General features: G+C 53.5%; 1 protein-coding gene across 1 annotated transcript in view; it reads right to left on the bottom strand.

The window, feature by feature from the left end:
- Positions 1 to 21,209, bottom strand: part of NAV1 (neuron navigator 1) — a 210,592-nt gene that overhangs the window by 174,656 nt on the left and 14,727 nt on the right. The window contains 2 exon segments of the mRNA XM_034767609.1: positions 1,293 to 2,036; positions 20,168 to 20,271. Coding sequence (XP_034623500.1) covers positions 1,293 to 2,036; positions 20,168 to 20,271 — 848 coding nt within the window.

Raw genomic sequence — 21,209 nt, 5'->3', positions numbered from 1 at the left:
TCAGCAGCACTGCTAAGAGCACGCGCATCCCCCCCCCCCCCCCCCCAACATACAACCATTCCGCAGAGCCAGTGGTCAACAGCACGCAATATTTCAGGGCACCGCTGTATTTACTGCATGAATGTCACCTCAGACAGCCCATGTTCGGCGCTGCCGGTGCCTCCCCTCTGCCTGTGGACCCACGCCCCCCCTCAGAGATCTGCCCTTTCACAGCTGCGATCATCACAGCTGCAAAAACGAAAGTTGGTTCGTTTGCAGCTGCCTCTCCCTAGGATGCTAGGCACAATCTGTCATCCATTTTCCTCTTGAGTGTCACATTCCAGCTCCCCCCCACACACACACGCCCTGACACAGATGCACACACACACACACACCAGCCCGTCTTGTGGTCTCTGGCTGATGCCTGACATCTCACAGCTCTCTCTTCCCCATTGCAGTCATATCATGGCATGCACATCACTCCCCCCACCACACACACACCAGCCCGTCTTGTGGTCCCTGGCTGATGTCTGACACCTCACACCTATCCCTTCCCCGTGTCAATGACACGGCTGAGATAATCCTGACATGCACACCCTTACACACGCGCACGCCCAGGCTGATGGCTGTATCTCACATCTCTCCCTTCCCCTTGTCAGTTCTACCAGCCAAAACAATCACAAGGACGCCCAGGAAAGCGCCGCTTTTCTACCCCCCACATTTCTGTTCCTGGGGGGGGGGACGTTTGCTCTCTCCTCCCTGGCGCCGTCCCCAGCTCCCTGTTCGAGCTCGCACGGCCCCGCCAAGCCAGGGGGTTTCTCTCGGGCTAGGAAAGGCTCGCTTGGCCAAAGCAAGCATTGTTCTCCGGAGACAAAGTGTGTGTGTGCTGGGGGGGGGGGGGGTGTTCAGGCAGAACCTCAACGAAACACTGACAAATACCCAGGGGGAAAAAGCCACGTAAAGAGCCTCAGTGTGCCGGCGCCTTGCAGAATAAAGGAAGAGGGGAAGGAGAAACCCAGGAGGAGACGAGTGGCTCCTCCGGGACTGGGCACTGTTCACTCCTTACTCTCCGCCAGTCCCTTTGATCGCAGCCTCAACGGGACCCAAACGCCGACACCAAGCCCCGAAAGGGCAGAGGAGGTTCCCCCCAAACTCGCCCTCGCTTTCAACCGCGGGCCCCTGGATTCCAGGGGGGCAGGGTTCCTGCCCCCTCCCCCGGCCCTATTCATTCATTCCCTCTTGGCTCGGCGGATCCCGCTCCGGAGTTGAACTCGCCGGCAGTAACGGGTGGGGGGCGCGGGGACAGGACTCACCCAGCATCTGGCTGAAGAGCAGCTGCTCCAAGTCCCCCAGCACCGTCACCACGAGCTCCGGGTCCACCTTCAGGTAAGCTCGCTCGTCCTGCCCCTTCCCCGCTGGGCCGGGCGCCGGCGCCGGCTGCTGCTGCGGCTTCTCCCGGCCCTTGGCTTTGCTGGAGAGGATCTCGTCGTCGGATTTGCTGTCCTCCGCCCCGCCGGCCTCGGGCGCCTTGCTCAGGGGCTTCACCTCGGCGTAGGGCCCGCGGGGGATGCGGCTGGGCTTGCCGAGGCTGGACGGGAGCGGGGCCAGTGGCGGCTTGGCCAGGCCGGGGGCGAGCCTGGCTTGGAAGAGGGAGTGCTCCGACTTGGAGAGGCTCTTGGACATGAGCGGGGCTTCCTTGGCTTTCAGTCCCCCGCGCCCGCCGCCCTTGGCCGCCTTGGCCATGTCGTCGCTCCAGCGGGGCTCGTAGAGCTGCATCTTCTTCTCGGCGTCGGTGAGGAAGGCCAGGTTGGTGAGGGACTTCTGCTTGCGCAGGCTGGGGCCGGGCGGCAGCCGGCTCTCCACGCTGCCCGACTTGAAGACCCGCAGCTCGTGCGCCCCGGGCGCTTTGGGCCGCTTGGGCATCATGCCGCCGCCCTTGCCCTCGGCCCCCTTCCGGTAGCCCTTCAGCTCCTCCGGCCCCTCGCCGCTGAGCTCCAGGCTTTTGAGGTTGGTGCCAAGCATCCCGCCTGCGCTGAAATCATTTAACACGCCGGCTGCTGGGTGGGGGGAAGAGAGGGGCACGGAGCGGGGAGAGAAGAGAGAGAGAGAGGAGGTGAGACCACGGGGGGTGCCCAGCCCAGCCCAGCGCGCTCCGCTGCAGCCCCTCCGCGCTGCGCCGCGCCGCCGGCAGACTGAGACCCGGCGGAAGGTCCGGGCCCGCAAAAAGGGCCCTCCCCCTCCGCCGCCTGCCTGCGATGCTCAGCCAGCGAGGGGAGGGGAGGGGGGCTGGGCCGGCTTCTATTTCCAGCGCTAGGGGAGGGGAGGCTGCGCGCCCGGGTGTGCGCAGGGTTGGCTGGGGTGGGGGCGATGCGGGCAGGTTCCCTAAAGAGCCCAGGAGGAGCCAGCGCCCCGCCTCGCCCCCCCCACAAAGGCGAGAGGTGGCTTCGCCCCACACACGGCCCCTCCCGACACCCCTCCGCGGTCCCTGCCCTGGATCGCCTGCGTTCCCACTGGCAGCCGGAGCGCAAAGCGCACGGCCGGCTTGCAAAGGGTCTGCTGCACCCAGGGGCGGCCCCCTGCCCCATCGCCTCGGGAGCCTGGCCCCACGGGCGCCCCTGCCACCCCCTGTCCAGGGCACTGTGCTCCGCAGTAGGATGTGCTCGGGAGGAAGCGAGGAGCCAACCCTGAGCCCCGCTGCGTCGAGCCACCTGGGGCCCGGCTCCCCCAGCGGTTCCAAGGCTTTCGCTTCACGTGTGAGTGGGGGGCGCAGTTGGGATCGGGGATCGCGTGGGCCGGCCACTCCCAGAGCCACAGAAGGCAGCCAGGAAAAAGCCTTCTTCCAGATCCCTTCTTGGGCCACAGCTCAATAGCTGCTCGCTCCATTCCCTGGGTTCAAAAGCAGCACCCTGACTGTGCCGTCTCAAAGCAGGATCTCAAAGCGCTCAATAGCCCTGTGAGGCAGGGCGTATCATTATCCCCAGCTTACAAAGGGGGAAACTGAGTCACAAAGCTATTAAGTGACTTCTCTAGTGTGGCAGCACAGTGTGTCGGAGTCTGGGATGGAGTCCTGACCCCAGTGCTCTGCTCGGGGCTGCACCCCCGGATCTCACAATGCCTTTACCAGGATGTCCTGGCAAACAGGGCTTGAAGCGGGCACCCCCCTAAAGAGCAGGGTTTGGAATTTCTGTGCCCTTGGCAGGGAGCAGAGATGCTGTTGCGGGGGCTGAGGAAAGGGGAGCATCAGAGTTAGGGTGACAAATATGTGATGGGGTGGGAAGCGCCTGCTCAGGCTGCATACAGAGAAATACCTAGGCCTTGTCACTAGGGCTAGCTCAGGATTGTATAAAGAAAAGCCAGACTCGGTGGACAGGAAGGGTGCGTGGGTGCTGAGGGAAAGCAGAGCTGCCCATAGGTGCTCCGGAGAGGTAGAGCTGCCTGTGGACACTGAGGGGAAGAGGAGCCTCCTGCGTGGGCTGAGGAGAAGCCAAGCCACCAACCAATGCTGAGGAGAAGCGGAGCCACCTGTGGGCAGTGAGGAGAAGTGAATCTGTGGGTGCTGAGGAGAAGCAAAGCTGCCCGTGGGTGCTGAGGGAAAGGCAGAGCCACCCGTGGGTACTGAGGAGAAGCAGAGCTGCCTGACAGTGCTGAGGAGAAGCAGAGACACCCATAGGTGCTAGGAGGAGCAGAGATACCTGTGGGCAGTGAGGAGAAGTGAAGCAATCTGTGGGTGCTGAGGAGAAGCAGACACACCCGTGGGCAGTGAGAAGCAGACACCCATGGGTGCTGAGGAGAAGCAGAGACACCCGTGGGTGCCGAGGAGAAGCAGAGCTGCCCGTGGGTGCTGAGGGGAAGGCAGAGGCCCAACCCAGGAACAGAAAGCGAAGGCCGTGAGGGCTGAGGCTCAGCTGGCCCACTGGAAGTCTGCAAACATCTCAAGAGCAAACGCATATTGGAGGAAATTGCCTCTCGGCTCTGCCCCTGACTCATTGCGAAGCTGGGTTGTGGTGAGCCAAGCCTGCTCCAAACCCAGACAAGATAACTCGGAGCAGGCCTGTTCACTTCACATGGACAGACAATGACTTGGAGCCTCCCCATGGTCCGCCCCCCATCCAGTGTCTGGCCCGCTTAGTCACAGCGATGACCCTGCAGAGGCTCTGTAGTGAGGTCCCAGCTCCCGTGGGTTTGGGAAAGTTTGGAGGGAATGTCCAACCAGAAGCCTGAGGGGCCCAGAGACTTTCCCTATGCCCAGGTCCGGTTGTTGCAGGATCATGGAGCAGTTTGTCCTTGCAGCAGTTTAGGACATCCGGAAAGCAAGGCTGCTCTGGCATGTCCACATGTGCAGAGCTGGATGGCGCAAGGAGCTAATCATCCTCTGTTCCCCAGGGGTCAGTGGGAAGGAAGGAGGGGGCCCCAGCCCTCAGCACCGGATTGAACCGAACCCACAGCACATCTTACAACTGTCCTGACAGCAAGGTCTGTGTCTCCTATCCCATAATGCGGGGAGCAGGGGCTCTGGGGCAGTTTCTACATGCCAAGCAGCGCACTGCGGGATGGAGCTCAGGGTCAGTGCAGTGTGCTCATGATTTCCATCTGTTTTTATACAGCACCTGTCCCTGTGGTATCTGCTCCACTTTATCACCATGGCTCTCCATCCACAGCACTGCCCAATCTGCCTGACCCTGTAGGTGCGCCCCGTGAGGGGCTGGCTCATCTCCCCAGGGGCCAGGTTTAGTGCCTGCCGGTCACCATCTCTGCACTGTGCTCTGCAGTCCTACCTGCTGCCCTGTCCCCAGGAGTCCCCCAGCAGCTCTCTCCAGGTCTCATAGTCCTGACCCCACTGTCCGGAGGGTGGGGGTTGTTAAACCCATTTTGTGGCATGGGGAAAAGGAGGTGACACAACTTGCTCCAGCTTATACAATTAGAGTAGGTGGAAGAGGCAGAAATAGAACCCAGGAGTCCTGCCTGCCCAGGCTCCTGCGCTAGCTGCAATACCACAGGTTTTCAAGTGACTCAGCTGCCTCAGTGCTCCAGACAGCACGTCCAACTCCCCCCGCCCCCACATGGCTACCTGCGGGCACCTGCTCAGAGGACGTGAAAGCAGCCAGGCAGCTGAAGACGGGCACCTCCAATCTGAGCCAAAGCGCATTGAAGTCAATGGAAAGACTCCAACTGGATCAGATCCCTATCACTGCAGTGCCACGCTGGGCCCTGAGAGCGGTGGGTGCAGGTGTGGCACCTCTGGGAGAGGAGGCGAAATCCTGGCAGCAGGCAGGCTAATGCAAGGAGCCAGACTCACAAGACTCCAGCAGCCTCCCCCGCCCCCGTGGAAGGCGGGTCTGCGTGAATCTGTCTGCCCATCTCTAATATTCCAAGGGAATTAAGGGCAAAGCGGGGAGTGGGTTCTGGTTATCATCATTTTTTGTTAATTACCCTTCCCTTGGGAGGGGGGAATTAATTCTATCTGGTGACCTCACGTAGGATTCCATGGCAACTGACGAAATATATTGCATTAGGGCACATTACTATGCTATAGAGATAAGGGAGAGGGAGGAGACTTGGAAAAGCAGAGAAAACTCCTACAGACAGACCAGAGCTCCTTGGGATCCAATTCTGCAGTCCTTTCTTAAGCAAAACTCCCTGTGACGGGAAGATCGGGCCCTTAGCCACTCAGAATCACAGGAAACAGGGACCGAGACAAGCTGGGGAGCAGATCTCCTTGGGGAAGCAATGTCTCCTAGGGATTGGAGCACAGGCCTGGGAGTCAGGACCTGAGTTTTCATCCTGGCACTGGCTCACTGGGTGGCCTTGGGCAAGTCTCTTCCATCTCCCATGGCCGCCCATCCATGGATTCAAGGAAGCTACTTGCATGAGCAAGGCCAAGAGGATCTGGGCCGTGCTTCTGCCTTATTGCTACTTTCTGGGTTGGCGCTGTCCCAGGCATCTGGTCTGGCTCATAGATTCATAGATTCTAAGGGCAGAAGGGACCACTGTGATCATCCAGTCTGACCTCCTGTATGACACAGGCCAGAGAACTTCCCCAGAACCATTCCTAGAGCAGAGCTGTTAGAAAACACGCCCTGTTTTGATTTAAAAATCGTCAGTGATGGAGAATCCCCCACAGTCCTTGGTAAATTGTTCCAATGGTTAATTACCCTCCCTGTTAACAATTTACACCTTGTTTCCAGTCTGAATTTGTCTAGCTTCAGCTTCCAGCCATTGGCTCGTGTTAGACCTTCCTCTGCTAGACTGAAGAGCCCATTATCAAATATTTGTTCCCCATGTAGATACTTATAGACTGTGATCAAGTCACCCCTTCGCATTCTGTTAGTTATGCTAAATAGATTAAACTCCTGGAGTTTATCACTAGAAGGCAGGTTTTCTAATCCTTTAATCATTCTCGTGGCTCTTCTCTGAACCTTCTCCACTTTATCAACCTCCTCCTTGAACTGTGGGCACCAGAAATGGAGCCGGCCTTCCAGCAGCGGTCACACCAGTGCCAAATAGGTAAAATAACTTCTCTGCTCCTACTTGAGATTCCTGTGCATCTCAGGGTTGCATTAGCTCTTTTGGTCACAGCATCACACTGGGAGCTCCTGTTTAGCTGATTAGCCACCATCACCCCCAAATCTGTTTCAGAGTCACTACTTCCCAGGATAGAGTCCCCCATCCTGCAAGTATAGCCTGCGTTCTTTGTTCCTAGAGGTATACATTGACATTTGGCCATAATAAAACATCTATTGCTTGCTTGCACCCAATTTACCAAGCGATCCAGATCACTCTGAATCAGTGAGCTGTCCTCTTCAGTATTTACCACTCTCCCAATTCTTGTGTCATTTGCCAACTTTATAAATAATGATTTTATGTTTTCTCCAGGTCATTGATAAAGATGTTAAATAGCGAAGGGGCAAGAACTGACCCCTGTAGGACCCCAGTGGAAAGACATCTGCTTGATGATGATTCCCCATTTCCAGTTACAAGGTGAAACCTACCAGTTACCCAGTTTTTAATCCATTTAATGTTATATTGTTCTACCTTTTTAATCGAAATGTTGTGCACTACCAAGTCAAATACCTCACAGAAAACTAAACATATTACATCCACACTATTACCTTTATCAACCAAACTTGTAATGTCATCAAAAAAGATATCAAGTTAGTTTGACAGGATCTGTTTTTCATAAACCGATGTTGATTTGTATTAATTATATTATCCTCCTTTATTTCATTATTAATTGAGTCCCATATCAACCACTCCATTATCCTGCCCTGGATCTATGTCAGGCTGACAGAACTACTATTACCCGGGTCATCCCATCTATCCTTTTTAAAATTAGCACAATATTAACTTTCTTTCAGTCTTCTGGAACTTCTCAATGCTGCAAGACTTACTGAAAATCAACATTAACTGTCCAGTGAGTTCCTCAGCCAACTCTTTTAAAACTCTTGGACGCAAATTATCTGGACCTGCTAATTTTAAAATGTCTATCTTCAGTAGCTTCTGTTTAACATCTTCCAGAGATACTAGTGGAATAGAAAGAGTGTTATCACATGATGAGATCACATTACCTGTTTTTCCCCAGACAGAACAGAAATATTTATTAAACACCCGTTCTGCACTATTATTGATCATTCTACCATTTCCATCTAGTAATGGACCAATAACATTGTCAGGATTCTTTTTGTTCTCAGTATATTTAAAAAACTCCTTATTGTCCTTAACACTGCTGTCCATAGATTTTGCCTTGTGCCCCTTGGCTTCCCTTATCAATTTTCTACGATTCCTAACTTCTGATTTATATTAATTACTGTCAACTTCACTCTTCCATTTGTTATCTTTTATATATATATTATTTTTTACAGCTGCCTTCAATTTCCCTCTAAACCAACCAACTTGTTGTTGGTTTTTTTAACTAGCATACCCTGCTTCCTAAGTTATGGGACTAATTCTATGCACACAATTGTGGGCCTTTTTGGGCATCTAGTTCTGAAATGATTCCCAATGATTATTCACATTCTTCTGGTTATATTCTTCCTTCTAGCTGATTTGACTCATAATTGTTTTCAGCTCTGTGAAATTGTCCCTATTAAAGCACCAGGTGTGTATATATACCTATATAGAGATATATATATATAGAGAGAGAGATATTACTGGTCTGGACTTTATTCTGCTTGCACATGATAAATGTGATCAAGTCATGATCACTTGTACCTAAGGTGCCATTAACTTTTAGTTCTGTGATCAGTCCCTCTTTATCTGTCAGGACAAGGTCTAATATAGAATTTCCACATGTGAACTGCAACGCTTTTTGCTTGATTCTTTAGGATGAGACTGTCAGATGCCTAGGGGATTTGGATGCCCAATTCCCATTAATTTGGGGCACTCATATCTCTTAATCAGCAGCTTCGCACAGCCCAGGCACTTTATCTGTATTGATTGTCTGTGGCAGCCATCGTACAAATGGGCTAGACACAAATAAACTAATAATCAATTGTTGGGATGGGGTAACTAGCCCTGCACCAAGCCAGCGAGGGTTAACAAGCTGCTGTAGCTGACTCAGCCCCTCCCAGCTACACCTGCACTCTCTGTCAGGTAATGAAGGGACAGCTCAGTTGTTGGCTGACCCCAGAAGAACAGACCTCCTATTCTTTGCTCCCTGAATAGGGATAGCCCAGGACTTCTGCAGACTGTCAGAGCCCTGCTGGGGGAGGTAGGCCTAGCCCAGGACTACTGCATTTGTTTTGGGACTATTTTTTCTTTGGATAACTATAAAAGGGTGACAAGTATCAGAGGGGTAGCCGTGTTAGTCTGAATCTGTAAAAAGCAACAGAGGGTCCTGTGGCACCTTTAAAACTAACAGAAGTATTGGGAGCATAAGCTTTCGTGGGTAAGAACCTCGCTTCTTCAGATGCAAGATGGGTGATTGACCCAGGCTCGGCTGCTTGTGATTCCCAGAGTCATAGAGTTTAGGCCAAAAAGCAGGACCTGAGGGGTTTTCTGAGACTGTTTTAGGGCCCCCCTGCCCAAGATGCTTGTGGGGAAACTGCTTAAACTCTATGGATCTTTTGCACCCTAGCTGAGCCTGCCCTATGCAGCCATAATTGTCAAAGAATCAGGACAGAAAGTGAAAAGTTGATGCCAGAAATCCAGCACCTGAGCTTTCTATTCCTCGGCTGACAGTCCCAAATCCGGCTGTGCAGACTTGAACCCCAGAGCAGGGTCTAGCAGGCTAATTTGCACCTCGCTAATCCACTCACCCTGTAACTCGCACCCCCCAAACCCAGCAGCCCCTCCTCGTTGCTCAGCACAGGGTTTAACAGCAGTGATGGTCCAGTAGGGGGGTCTCCTTAGCTGGAAAGTTTATTACTTTTGCAAACCGTACTGCAGAGCATCCAAGAGGGGCATCAGGAATTCACAGCAGGCTAAGGCAAATAAGCCAAGGCCAGTCTGTGAGGCCCGCTCCTTGCTTTCACCATGTGTGCACGCTCACCTGCTAATTTGCTACCAATAGGTCTCAAGTCAATCATTTGTAAATGGGCCGTCCTCACTTTAGCTGATTTTGGACATCTCCCTTTTTGGGGGACCCAACCTGAGGCCCCCCCAAAACAGAGACTCCCAAAAATCAGAGGCCCTCTTTGAAAAAGGTGGATGCGTGGGCTGAGTCCATGTCAGACAGGCACCTGTTCCTGCCCTTTGTGCCCCCTGACAAACCGTAATATGAACACTGTCAAGACCTGCTCGCCAAAGGGCCCTATCGCACTGCAAAAATGAGAGGTCTGTAATAGGACTTTCACTGGGACTTGGACTGAGTTCTGTCCCTTTAAAGAATCATTTCAGCTAGAGAAGTTTCAGACGCTCCCTAAACCAACCTCTCCCTTTTCTCTTCTCTCCCTTTCTTTTTATATTCTCTGCACATCCCTGGAGTATCCCCCCATCCTCCACTGCAGAGCCAGCTCCTTGCTGCCGTGGCAACAGCCATACCAGTATTGGTCAATAAAATAACAACCCAGAGAGGACTGGAGCATTTGTAAGACCAATTTGCAAAGGGAATTTTTTTTGGGGGGGTGGGGGTCTGATTATTCCTCTAAGAAATGAGGTAACAAGATTTCCCTCCCTCTCCCCCCTGAAACCTCTCACTGTATCACTGGCAGCACAGAGCCTGCAAAATACAATGAACTGGAATAAATGTCTGTGAATGGTTCATTGAAGAATGACTTTGTAAACGTGGAATCAACTATCAGATTGGAAGGGGGCGAAGATGCCAGGCAAATAGCGCACATAGTGGCTTCTGCATTGAGGAGATTAATTTGACAGTGATTTTCTCCTCGTGACCCTCAACCCAGATATAACCTTCCTCGATGCGGAGGGCATCTGTACGGGGAGCCCATTGGCTGTGTCTCGCTTGCAACATTAAATTCTCTGCTCTCTCTCTCTCTGCATCCTCCTAGCAATGGGTCATTCCTGGAGCTCAAAAGAAAACTGAAAGGGTGGATGGGGGGAAGACAGAGGAGAGAGAGCAATGCCCAGTGCTTGAGCATGTATAATAGATTGTTGGAATCCAATCAAGTCATTAGAGGAGGAAAGAGACAATGTTGCTGTATTCTTCTTTCCATTTAACAGGAAAGAAGGGGCTGGCAAGAGGAGTTTAATCTTGGCTGCAGCAGGATGTGGCTTGCTAAGGGGCTTTCCCATCTCCCAGCAAAGCACTGGGATCAGCATAGCCAATGTGATTTAGGCACTGAACCTGCTTAGAGGCTTTTGAAAATGGCACCTGGATCCCTTTGGAAATGAGTCATTTAGGCACTTCTGAAAATTTGACCTTAAATCTCCTTATTTTGTGGAGGGTCAGAGTGTGGGAGGTGGTGGGTGTGAGGTGGGACGGCTGACGGGGCATGGGGATGGTGGGGGTGGCCTACAGGACATCATCACTGGCCTCGCCTGTGCTGAACCGCCTCTTGGAAGTTGTTAAATGGAGCCGCTTGGGAGGGGAGCCGAGTTGTCCAAACGGAACCTTTTCGCAGAAATGTCTCTGCTGCGATGGAAGTTTCCTCAGATCCAGGATGGAATTTCTGATCAAAGCCAGAGAGAGACTGACCCACCCCAGTATAGCCAGAAGCCCAGCGGTGAGGACCCTCACCAAGAACCAGGTTCAAATCCTGGCGGTGCCAAGTTCAGAGTAGGAACTTGAACCTGGGTCTCCCATGTGAGTGCCCTAGCCACTAGGCTAGAGCATCAGTGGCTCTGTGAGCCACTGAATAGATTTAATTCTTTATACCAAGTGGAACAGCTTCAAAAGGAGAGGTGGACTCCCTAGCTCCGTTGCTAGGGAACCTGGCTGACCCAAGTGCAAGCCTCTACTCTGAGTCAGGCAAAGCAGGGGTTGACACTAGGTCTCCCATACCCTAACCACTTGGCTATGCTGGAATGGGTCTGTAACTTCCTCCCCAACCCCAACCTCGGGGTCAGGCCAGTTTCCCATGCGCAACGGCCCAGCAGTTGGGCTAAATCAGAGCAAGGAGAAGTTCACCTGTGGGGAGAGCTTGTGATGGGAAAGAAATGGCCCTATGTCACCCCAGCAAGATTAATTCCCCCCCCCCGACCCTGGCAGGAGCCCCAGGGTCTGAGGGTCTATTTTTCACTCTAAGTACCACAGCTGAGTGCGGTTCTAATTTACATTGCCGAATCCCAACTCAGAGGGGCTGCCAACGAAGCCATTCTGTGTGCAGAGATCTAGGGGCATTAGGTGCTTGAGGATGGGTCTGGAGTGACAGCCCTGGCGAGCCATGGATCTGCTGATCCACTGGGGGCAGAGAGCATCGCTGTCAGTGCCGGAGCTGCTCCAGGTGTGCGAGCCTGTGCCCCTTCATTCGGTTCCCAGGCCGCTGCTGCCTCCTGAGCAGGCCCCATGACTAATCTGCGCTCTCAGCCCGGACTCAGAGCTCCGCCAGGCCGGATAGTGTTACACCCATGAGGCTGAGGGGCCAGGAGGAGCCGTTCCCAGAAAGAGGCTGTCATTTTCACACGGACTCAGTGAATTAAACACCCTCCCTAGCACCTGGAGATGGGCTGCAGCTGGCAGAGAGGGGTTTCTATTTTCCCAGGCAGGCTGAGGGCTGGAAACAGCTGGGCCCTGCTGGCACCGGGATTTGCCCACAATGGGCTCCCAGCCTCATGTGGCCATAAGGACAGAAAGACAGCGGGAAGGCAGGGACAAGACCAGAGCCCATTGGGCTGGACCCTGCAGAGAGACAGCACCTGCCCCAAAGAGCTTACAGTCTAAATGGGCAAGGGAGGTGAAGGGAAGGGGAAACTGAGGCACAGAGAGGCTCTTTAAGCCAATGCCTTAAAAACCCATTCTCTCTCTGTGCAGGCATAGCTGGATGAAATTCTCTGGCCCGTGCTATACAGAAGGTCAGACCAGATGATCAGAACGGTCCCTTCTGGCCTTAAAAGCCATGATTCTGTCAGGCATGGTCCTTAAAGTCTCCATGTCCCTTTCCAGAAGAGTGGTGGCTTCTCACCTCCCCACAAGTACAGTGGTGAGTCAGCTGTGGTCCTGCCACGAATGGCAGACACCTCAGCGATGTCAGTGGGGCAGGAGCAGGTGTCCAGATTGCAAAGCACTTCGACTGAGAGGGAGTATCTGGGATTCTGCTGGAGGAGCTGCAGAATTGGAGGCTGGAGGGGGGGCAATGGGGACCAATCCTTAACTCTTACATAGGGCTTCCCAGCTGTAGATCACAAAGTGAAGAGTTGTGTTACAAATGGGAAAACTGAGGCACACAGAGGGAACTCAACTTGCTCAAGGTCACAGAGCCAGTCAGTGGCAGAGACAGGATCAGAACTCAGGGCACTCCCAGTCCTTGGGAAAATCCGGCTGGGAACCCAGGTTAAGCTGATGACCTGTTAGAAGTTTATGTCTTGCCACACTGCTCTCTTAGTTACTTTAGCCCTGTTGCCTCATCAGCTGGATGTTGGTGACCTAATCGTTGTGGGCAGGGGGGATCCCACAAGCCAAGCAGCCATTTCTGGAACAGAGGGTCAGAGGGGCGAGGGCAGGAAAGTGGCACATAATGCACCAGAAGGGAATGACCAGGTAGATGTGGGTTTCCTAGAGGCAGAACCGCATGCCAGGCACCTCAAGGGCACCCATGTAACCCATGGGGATGTGTGCATTCTGGGTGCTCCCGTGACTGAGCTGCAGCGGATGTGAATTGTTACAGCGCAGAGCTATAGAGTGGTAACAACTCAAGACTTGAGCTCTAGGGGTCTCTGGTTCAGTCCCTGGGGTGTGGGTCGTCACACGTATTCAAGGCACTCCAACCTTGGGAAGCGACGGAGCTGAGCTCATAGCTGGTCGGTGACCCAGGAGTGAGGGTGGGCCAGGTGCTTCACGTGGAACAAGCTTCCCGCAGCTTGGTGATGGCAGAGACTCACGGCAGAGAGAAGCCACAGAACCGGGAGGGAACCAGAGTCACAAACAGCCCAGCTGCTCCTTGATGAGGGAGCTGCAACTCTAACAGTGCCGGGGTTTTCCTTAAAGTGCCCGTAGGTGCTTGGTCATTTAAGTCACAAGGTTACGGATTCTGCTCCCTGATTGGCTGAGGAACACTTTTTTTAAAGATGAGAATAACAAATGCTGACCAGCATAGAGTGGGGGACCCCCAAACAGCAGTCGGCTCTTCGACAAAACTCACCTTGTACAGCTGTTTGCGGATAGCAAACAGGGAAGGGGCACTGCCGTGGCTGCACTGAACAGCGGCTTAGAACTTGAATGCACAGTTGTGCACATGGACTTTGGAGGATTTGACCAGCTCTATTGGTGAGTAATAAGATACCACAAATCCACGGCAATCTGCTGCCTCCTCATTCTCTCTCACACACCCACACTCCCTGATTCTTGCATTCCCGCCCAGGCCTTACTGGGCTAAGTCCCAGGGAAGTCAGTGAGAGTTTGACCTGGATGACAACCTCAGGATTTCCCTTAGAGCCAGACACTGGGCATGAGTTTCTTAGGGCCAGTTTAGGGGAAATGTACCCGTATGTAAACAAGAGTAATTCTCTGTATTTAATCTCCATTGCAGTGATGTCTGGGCTGCATCCACTGAGCCGATCACTAGCTCCCCTGTTTGCTTCATGGCCATGCAGGCAAATTAGGGCAGAATCACCTAATGGGGCTGTAATCCCCTTACACTGTGTGAGCCAGCCCCTCTTTCTCTGTGTGGATTCGCATGCTGGGCTCAGCTGTGGCTAATTCCAGCACTGAATGGCACCTGCTTTCCAGGAGTTCCCTCACTGCTGCTCCTCGGCCCATTCTGCATGCTGGCAGGACTGGACATTCCTTAACCCCACCAGCTGGCAGTTCTCCCCATTCATGCTGGCTTGGCTATAGGCTAGTGTATGTGCATGGTGGGGTGGGGAGGGACAGAGCACACAGCACTCTGCTGCTCTGAGTCAGCCCAGTGCTCTCTGGGGCAGCCAGCAGAATTTAGAGCAGCCCTTAGGTTGCTCTAGTTAATACTGGGGCTGTTCTGGCTGCTGGCCAGCTTAGAGCTACTTTCCCTCCCATCACTCTCCTCAGCTGAGAATCCAGCCTCAGTGTCCAGGGATGGAAGAAACCTGTCTCCAAGTGACCAGCTACTGGGCAGGTGCAGTGTACCACGGCGGGGGAATGCATGTGCCTGCAATGACCTGGCTGGGCCAGGCCTCCACAGGGGGCTCAGCTGTTAGCCAGGGATTGAAGAGATGTTGTGGGGCCTTAGCTTGAATCTTGGCACGCTCATGGCAGGGTATAGCAACGGCCATCCACTGCAACAGGGAAGAGCACAAGCTCTCCTCTGACTACCAAGAGGATTTCTATAGTGCAGCTGGTCCCAGCACAGGCAAGCAGACGTGTAGGCTCTGCTCCAGCGAGCGCAACTCAAAAATAGTCGTGTGGTCGTTGCAGCGCAGACGGTGGCACAGTCTAGTTGCCCGAGTGGTGATGATGATGAGGGAGTCTCATGTCTCTCACACATCAGACCAATGCGAGAACCACCAACATGGTAACATGTGGGCCAGGCCTGTTCATCCACCACCAGCGCAGGCTGCGCTTTCCTTGCTTTGCATGGTTCATGTTCTTCACGCAAAGCGTTCAGGCGCCTTGCTTCAAAGCGGGCAACAGCCACATGACAACTCTGCCGCCACCTTGCTCTGTGGTGGGCTGCTGCTTCCCCGTCGCTCGGGTGAACCTGAGAGGCTTTCAAGTTTGACTTCAGCATGTCTTTATCTTGTATATACAGGCCACCATGAAAATGGTTGCCTTGCTTTCGCTGGCCATAAAATATGGCCTTGCGTATTCTCCAGTCGTCCATATGAATGAGATGCCCAGACCAACACAGCTAGCTTGAGCAGACCCGACACACCCTACAGCAGCTTTTCCTCTTGGTATTAAGCACTCAGAACTCTGGGCTATTGAAGCAGATCAGTGCAGTGCTAGAGCCTACTTGGCAGAACCCCCCACTGCCTAGTGCTATCTCCGACCTGGCTCCTCTCCAAATCCTCCCTTTTGGGTTCCAGAACTGAAACGGCCAGCCTGTCCCTCACCCACTCTTCTCCCTGCTCCCAGTACATGCTGAGCCCAAGGACCTCACAGAGATTTACAGAGGGATCAGTATCACAGGCTGGGGAAACTGAGGCAGGAAGAGGGGAAGTGGTTTGCTCAAGGTCACACGTTGAATCAGTTGGGGAGTCAGGAGCAGAGCCCTGCTCTCTGCCTGCCAAGGAGCAGCACCTTCCCGGCTTTGCCTGGAGCTGCAGAGTTCTCCTCTGAAACACCCCAGACAGTCTTTCCAAGAGGGGTAAAGTTCAGCCGATCCCATTGTCCCCTGTTGCATTGGAGCCGGAAGCAGGGTTATGAGACTGACTGGACATTGTCCAGCCCATCGTGCTGGTAACCAAGAGCCGAGCTCCGCGTAAGGGCCCGATCCTGGCAGCTGCACAGTACCCTCCTCTCCATTGGCTTCTGTGGATGTGGAGGGCATTCAGCACCTTGCAGGAGCCTCTTGGAATCAAACACACGCAGGGCTGCTGACACATTAACCCCCTGCTCCTCTGCATTCCCGGGGCTGGGACATCCCCAGGCAGCATCTCCAGGAAATCAGCCACATCTGGGGAGAGAGGCTGGAGCCAGGCTAGTGGGAGGTGCCTTGTTAACAGAGCCAGGGTGAGTTTGGGCACAAACCCAGAGTAGGCGGATTCTGTCCGAAGGCCCCAATTGCAGTCCCTTTAGCCAAAGAGCCACTTTCCTTACCAGGCTCCTAGAGAGATACAAGGAGTTTCCCAGAACAGACGGTGTAATGGAGCCCGGTTCCTATCATGAATGCAAACAAGGTCACAGATCGATGCCTCCGCCTTGTACATTTCTATGCAGAGGCCACTTCAGTCAGGTAACCCTGCCAGATAGCCAGGCAGACCAGTTTACTAAGATCTAGGAGGACAAACAGGCAGAGACGATACTAACAGGTAGCAGGACAGACCGACAGATGTGTAGACTAGAAGCTCAGAAAATAGAGAGATAAGGGAGTGAGGTAATACATTTTATTGGACCAACTTCCCTTGGTGAAAGAGAGGAGCTTTCACACAGAGCTCAGTGTGACTCGAAAGTGTCTCTTTCACCCACAGAAGTTGGTCCATAAAACACATGACCTCACCCACCTCGTCTCTCTAATATCCTGGGCCCAACATAGCTACAGCAACACTGCAAACTGCAAAGGTCCGCTGGGAATAGCCAGCCAGCCCTTTGGCAGAAATATCATGACTATTTAACACGTTCGGTATATAACACTTCACATTGCTGGATGGATTGGTTGAGGTTTATTTTCTAGTGCTACAGCTCTGGACACATTTACAAGTTTCAAACTGGCATTATAAATGTCAGCATACTTGTCCATTGTGTGTGCAGGGTCAGAGTGCAAAGAGCTCACCTCCTACAACCGGGCCCTGAGTTTTAGACTCCCTCAGCACCCCTTTAGACACCTACCTAAAGGCCAGACTCAAACCCTGTGGAGTTACTCCTGATTTACACCTGATTAGCTAGATTTTCACCAGAGCTGGGCACCCAGGGCTCGCAGCCCCTCTGAAAAATCTGGCCACTTCTTTCAGTGCCCAACTGGGAGTAGAGTCTATTGAATATCTGCTCCGTAATAACCTGCCTTTCCCTGCACTGGCTGCTTATGGCTGCCCACCAATGCACTCCTCCAAAGCTCCATGCCTAACCACCACTTCCTCACATGCCTCAGGAAAATGAAGCACCTTCCAGCATGTCTGGCAAAAGAGGACACAAGAGGCAGAGTTAAAGGGCTCTCACAAACAGCCTGCCAGGTTCCCCTTTCTGTTTAAATCAAGAGGGATTCTAGTTTGAGGGCCTCTTCTGCTTGCACTGCAGCTGCAGTGCTGGGAGGAGACAGGGTCTCAGATCACTGCGGGCTTCACATGACCCTTCACATACCCCTGCAAGGTTGGTCTTATTTGTTCCTTCTCTCGGTACTGACTAAATCCTGGGTTGTGAGCTCCCTGAGGCAGCAACTGCCTGTGTACTATTTGTCTGTACAGTGCTCAGCCCATGGTGCCTCAATTGGGGTCCTTAGAAATAATAAATAATAGAAATTATTAGAAATAATAGATTAGAAATAAAAAATAATAGCGGGGCCTCTTTCTGACATCACTATCCCGCTTTCACCCCAGTGTCACTCCTCAGCTGAGCAGTGGCAGTGTTCTGGGGCCCCACAAGTCAGCTTCCCAGAGGAGTAGAGATCAGTGATGCAAAGTCTGAGTATCTCCAAAGTGTGACTTGCTTTATTCACACAAACACCAGTCCTGGAACAGAGGGGGTCAAATAACATGGAGAGCAATCCCTTCTTCCAGGAATCTCAGCCCAGCATTAATGACCACTTCCCAAAGAGCCTCATGCATTGACTCCAATCAGAGCCCATGACAGAGAGCAAAGTTTCCTGCCACTCACATAGCTCCCTGTACGCAGAACCTTGACCAACCTAAAAGTAATAACACTAGTATTTCTTCCAACACTAAAAACTTACTCGCACATGCAGAAAAATTACTTGGAGGATATGTGTAATAGCACCACCTGCTAATGCCTGCCATAGCCCCATATTCTGCAAAAGGGTAAACAGAGGCATAGAGAGGAGCCATGATTTGTCCAAGGTCACACAACGGTCAGTGACAGAGCTGGGATTAGAAGTCCTGCAGTTTCCAGCCCTGAGTTCAGTCCCCTACATCACATGACTTCGGAGATCAGACCAGTGGGAGAGCCCAGCTCAGAAGCATGGCTCTGATTTCTATTAGATTCTCCCAGGGGATGGGCACCAGAGATAAAAGTGTGCTTATATTCAGGGCCCAAACCTGTGCCGGGGCAGCATCTCCTCAATTCCTATTCTCTCCATCTGGGAGATAAGGCCGCTCCACCACAATGTTCAAACACTCCACGCCAGCAGGATTGCGCCTTTCTGCCCCAAATGGTTCAGGTCAGGGAAGCACCCCATGGGTCTGATTCATTTCTGAATGTGCCCGAACCCCTTTGGTCTTGAGATCAGGCCACACATCTGCCGAGTTCAGGTTTACCCATGAGAAATCCAGCACTGCCAGCTCAAACGGGCTGGCGAGCGAGCGGTCATTTCATGGCTGTCACTGGCTGAAACCCAGAAGGCGAGAGCCCACACCATTACTGAAAAAATGAACCAAACTCTCCTGTTCAGGCTGGGTTGGATCCGAGTCCGGGGCAGATTTCAATCAGTGCAAACCAGCTTTCCTGCCCCCCCGATCAAAGGGTATGGTAAATACACCACTTGGCATGCGGTGGCTGGGCAGACCTTCTCCCCACAGACAGACGGTCTGGCAGCCACCTCAGGCCGTGTGGTGATAATTCAGGGCGGGAGTGAAATGGACGTGAGCAAAAGGCAGAGGCGGTTGCTAGCTCCGGAGGGGCTGATCAGTTCCCTGACCATGAGTGGAACTGATGTGACTCACTGGAATTGCAGGGCCGGATTCCTGTCCTGCTTTACACCGCAGTAAATCCAGCATCACTCTGTTAAAATAAAGTCCCCTGGTGTAGGTGAGAGCAGCATCTGCTCCTTCTCCCTCCACAAGAACTGTCTATGGGCCAAAACGATGTCAAACTGACAGGCAAGAGATATACAGCCGCGTTGTCATTGTGCGCCTTCCAGAGCCCCAGCGCCGCTATGGGAAGTGCAGAGGACCACAGGACCAGCAGCAATCGCGGGAGCCTTTTCCCGGTATTAGACAGAAACAGGCAGCAGGAGCCTTTCCCCAGTATTAGAAGCAGGCAGTATGGCTCTGAGGTGACAGTCCAACTCCCATTGAGTCCAGCGCAAGTTTTGTCATTGACAGCTATGGGAGCAGGGTCAGACCTAGCTTGCATGTCTTCCCCCAGCCACTAGCAGGTGCTGAAGAGGCAAGGGACACGGATATGTCCCTGCAGAGTGCCTACTGGTGCTAACGCTCCCTGCCCCTTGCATTCGGGGCCTGGCTTTCCCTTCTCCAGCCCTTGGGCATTGTTCATAGCAGCATTTTACATCCATTCTGCACTGGTGGAGGATCAGGCTGCAACCCATCCAGGTCACAAAGGCCCAGCAGGGCTCCTTGCACCCTCTCCCCCATGACAGACCTAGAACCCAGGCGCCTGTAAAAACCACTGACATCTGGACCCGGGTTCAGAAAAAAACACTCCGCACAACCGGTGTGAGCACATCCGCTCTGTCATAGCATCCCCAGCCAACGACGAGCGCTCCCCAGACGGCCTGCTGCCAGCGCTCATTAAACGCCCCAACATTAAAGGCCCGGCAAATAGCCGCAGGGTTTAGCAGGTAATGGCGCACTCACGGCCAGCCTCATTTTGAGCTAATTACCCGGCGTCTCAATTTTTCTCTCTCATTACGCCGCAAGAGCCAATCAGCCGCATCCCGCTGCCCTTGGCCACCGAGTGCAGCAACCTCAGTGTTCCACCAGGCCTTGCCGAGCGCCAGATTTGGCCGAGTTAGTCAGTCAGTTACCCTAAAATACGCCCGCTGGCTCCTTCCTTCCCAGGCCCCTCACCCGGTGACAGAGCTGTTTGCTCAGGTCCCACGTGCTGCCCCCCACCCCAATCCCTAGAGGGGTGAATCCTAGCTTGACTCACCCAAGCCTGGGAAGCCCAGTTCAGGCCCGTCTGCAGGGCTGGTTGGTTCCTCACACGCGTGCTCCTCCTGGGAGAATTCACTCTTCTCCCTGTCTCCCTGCAGCCTGGAGACGGAGAAAGAAGTTAGCATATGTGACCCCCGGTGAATGTGTTACGAGTCCCACTCTGTGCCGCTCCACAGGGGATGTGAGTCTGTTACAGCCCTCAAGCCAGGTGTCTGGCCTGTTTAACTCAAGCTGCTGCTTTGAGCTCTGGAGATCCCCGGTTCAATCCCTCATGTCAGGTGTTGGCCAAGAGGGCTACTGTCATGCATGCATGAAAAGCAGCCCCCTGGAGATGCAGGATAATCCCCTGGGGTAGGGGTTCGTTCCCCAGCTATTTGGAAACCGAAAGCTCGTTGGGCTGCCGGGCAGCAGACTCAGCCGGCCCCACGCCAGTAGCAGCAACAGGGGAAGCCAGAAGATCCGGGCCCCACAGCTGGAGGGGACCATGACAGAAAGGGTGGGGGCAGGGAGCCAGTGGAGGGCACAGCTGGTGGCCAGGCTGCCTCTCCTGGTTGGGAGGTAGGGCCCAGCATCTGATTCCAGCAGGGAACCCATCTGGTCCCCCTCGTGGCCTCTGGATTTGGAAATGGGCATGGGACTCACTAAGGATTGGGGGTGTTTAAACACGTGTCGGATCCTCGTTCCTTCCGTGAGGTCAATGATGTGATGCTTATGGGTCTAAAGAGATCAGGGCTTGGGTCTTACTGAGACCAGTGTAACTGGCACTGGCTCCACAGGGGGTTCCTCCTGATTTACACCAGAGTGAGTGAGAGGGGAATAAAACCCTGTGGAGTTACTCCTGATTTACACCCAGTTGGATGGGTGGATAACACAGGGATCAGGGGTTTGCTCCAAGTTGCTCCACACTTCCTATCCCAGTGTCTTTTCAGCCACTCAGCCCGGGCAGGCTTTTTCCAGGGGAATTCTCTGTTCCACAGGGGATCATTGTGTCCCCAGACAGCTGTCCCTGGCACCCCCACTGTGGCCACGCCCCCCCA

This window comes from Trachemys scripta, chromosome 4, assembly GCF_013100865.1.
Source record: "Trachemys scripta elegans isolate TJP31775 chromosome 4, CAS_Tse_1.0, whole genome shotgun sequence".
In the NCBI taxonomy this organism is placed as follows: domain Eukaryota; kingdom Metazoa; phylum Chordata; order Testudines; family Emydidae; genus Trachemys; species Trachemys scripta.
Note: the sequence above shows the minus strand (reverse complement) of the source record. Positions and strands in the feature narration are given on the sequence as shown.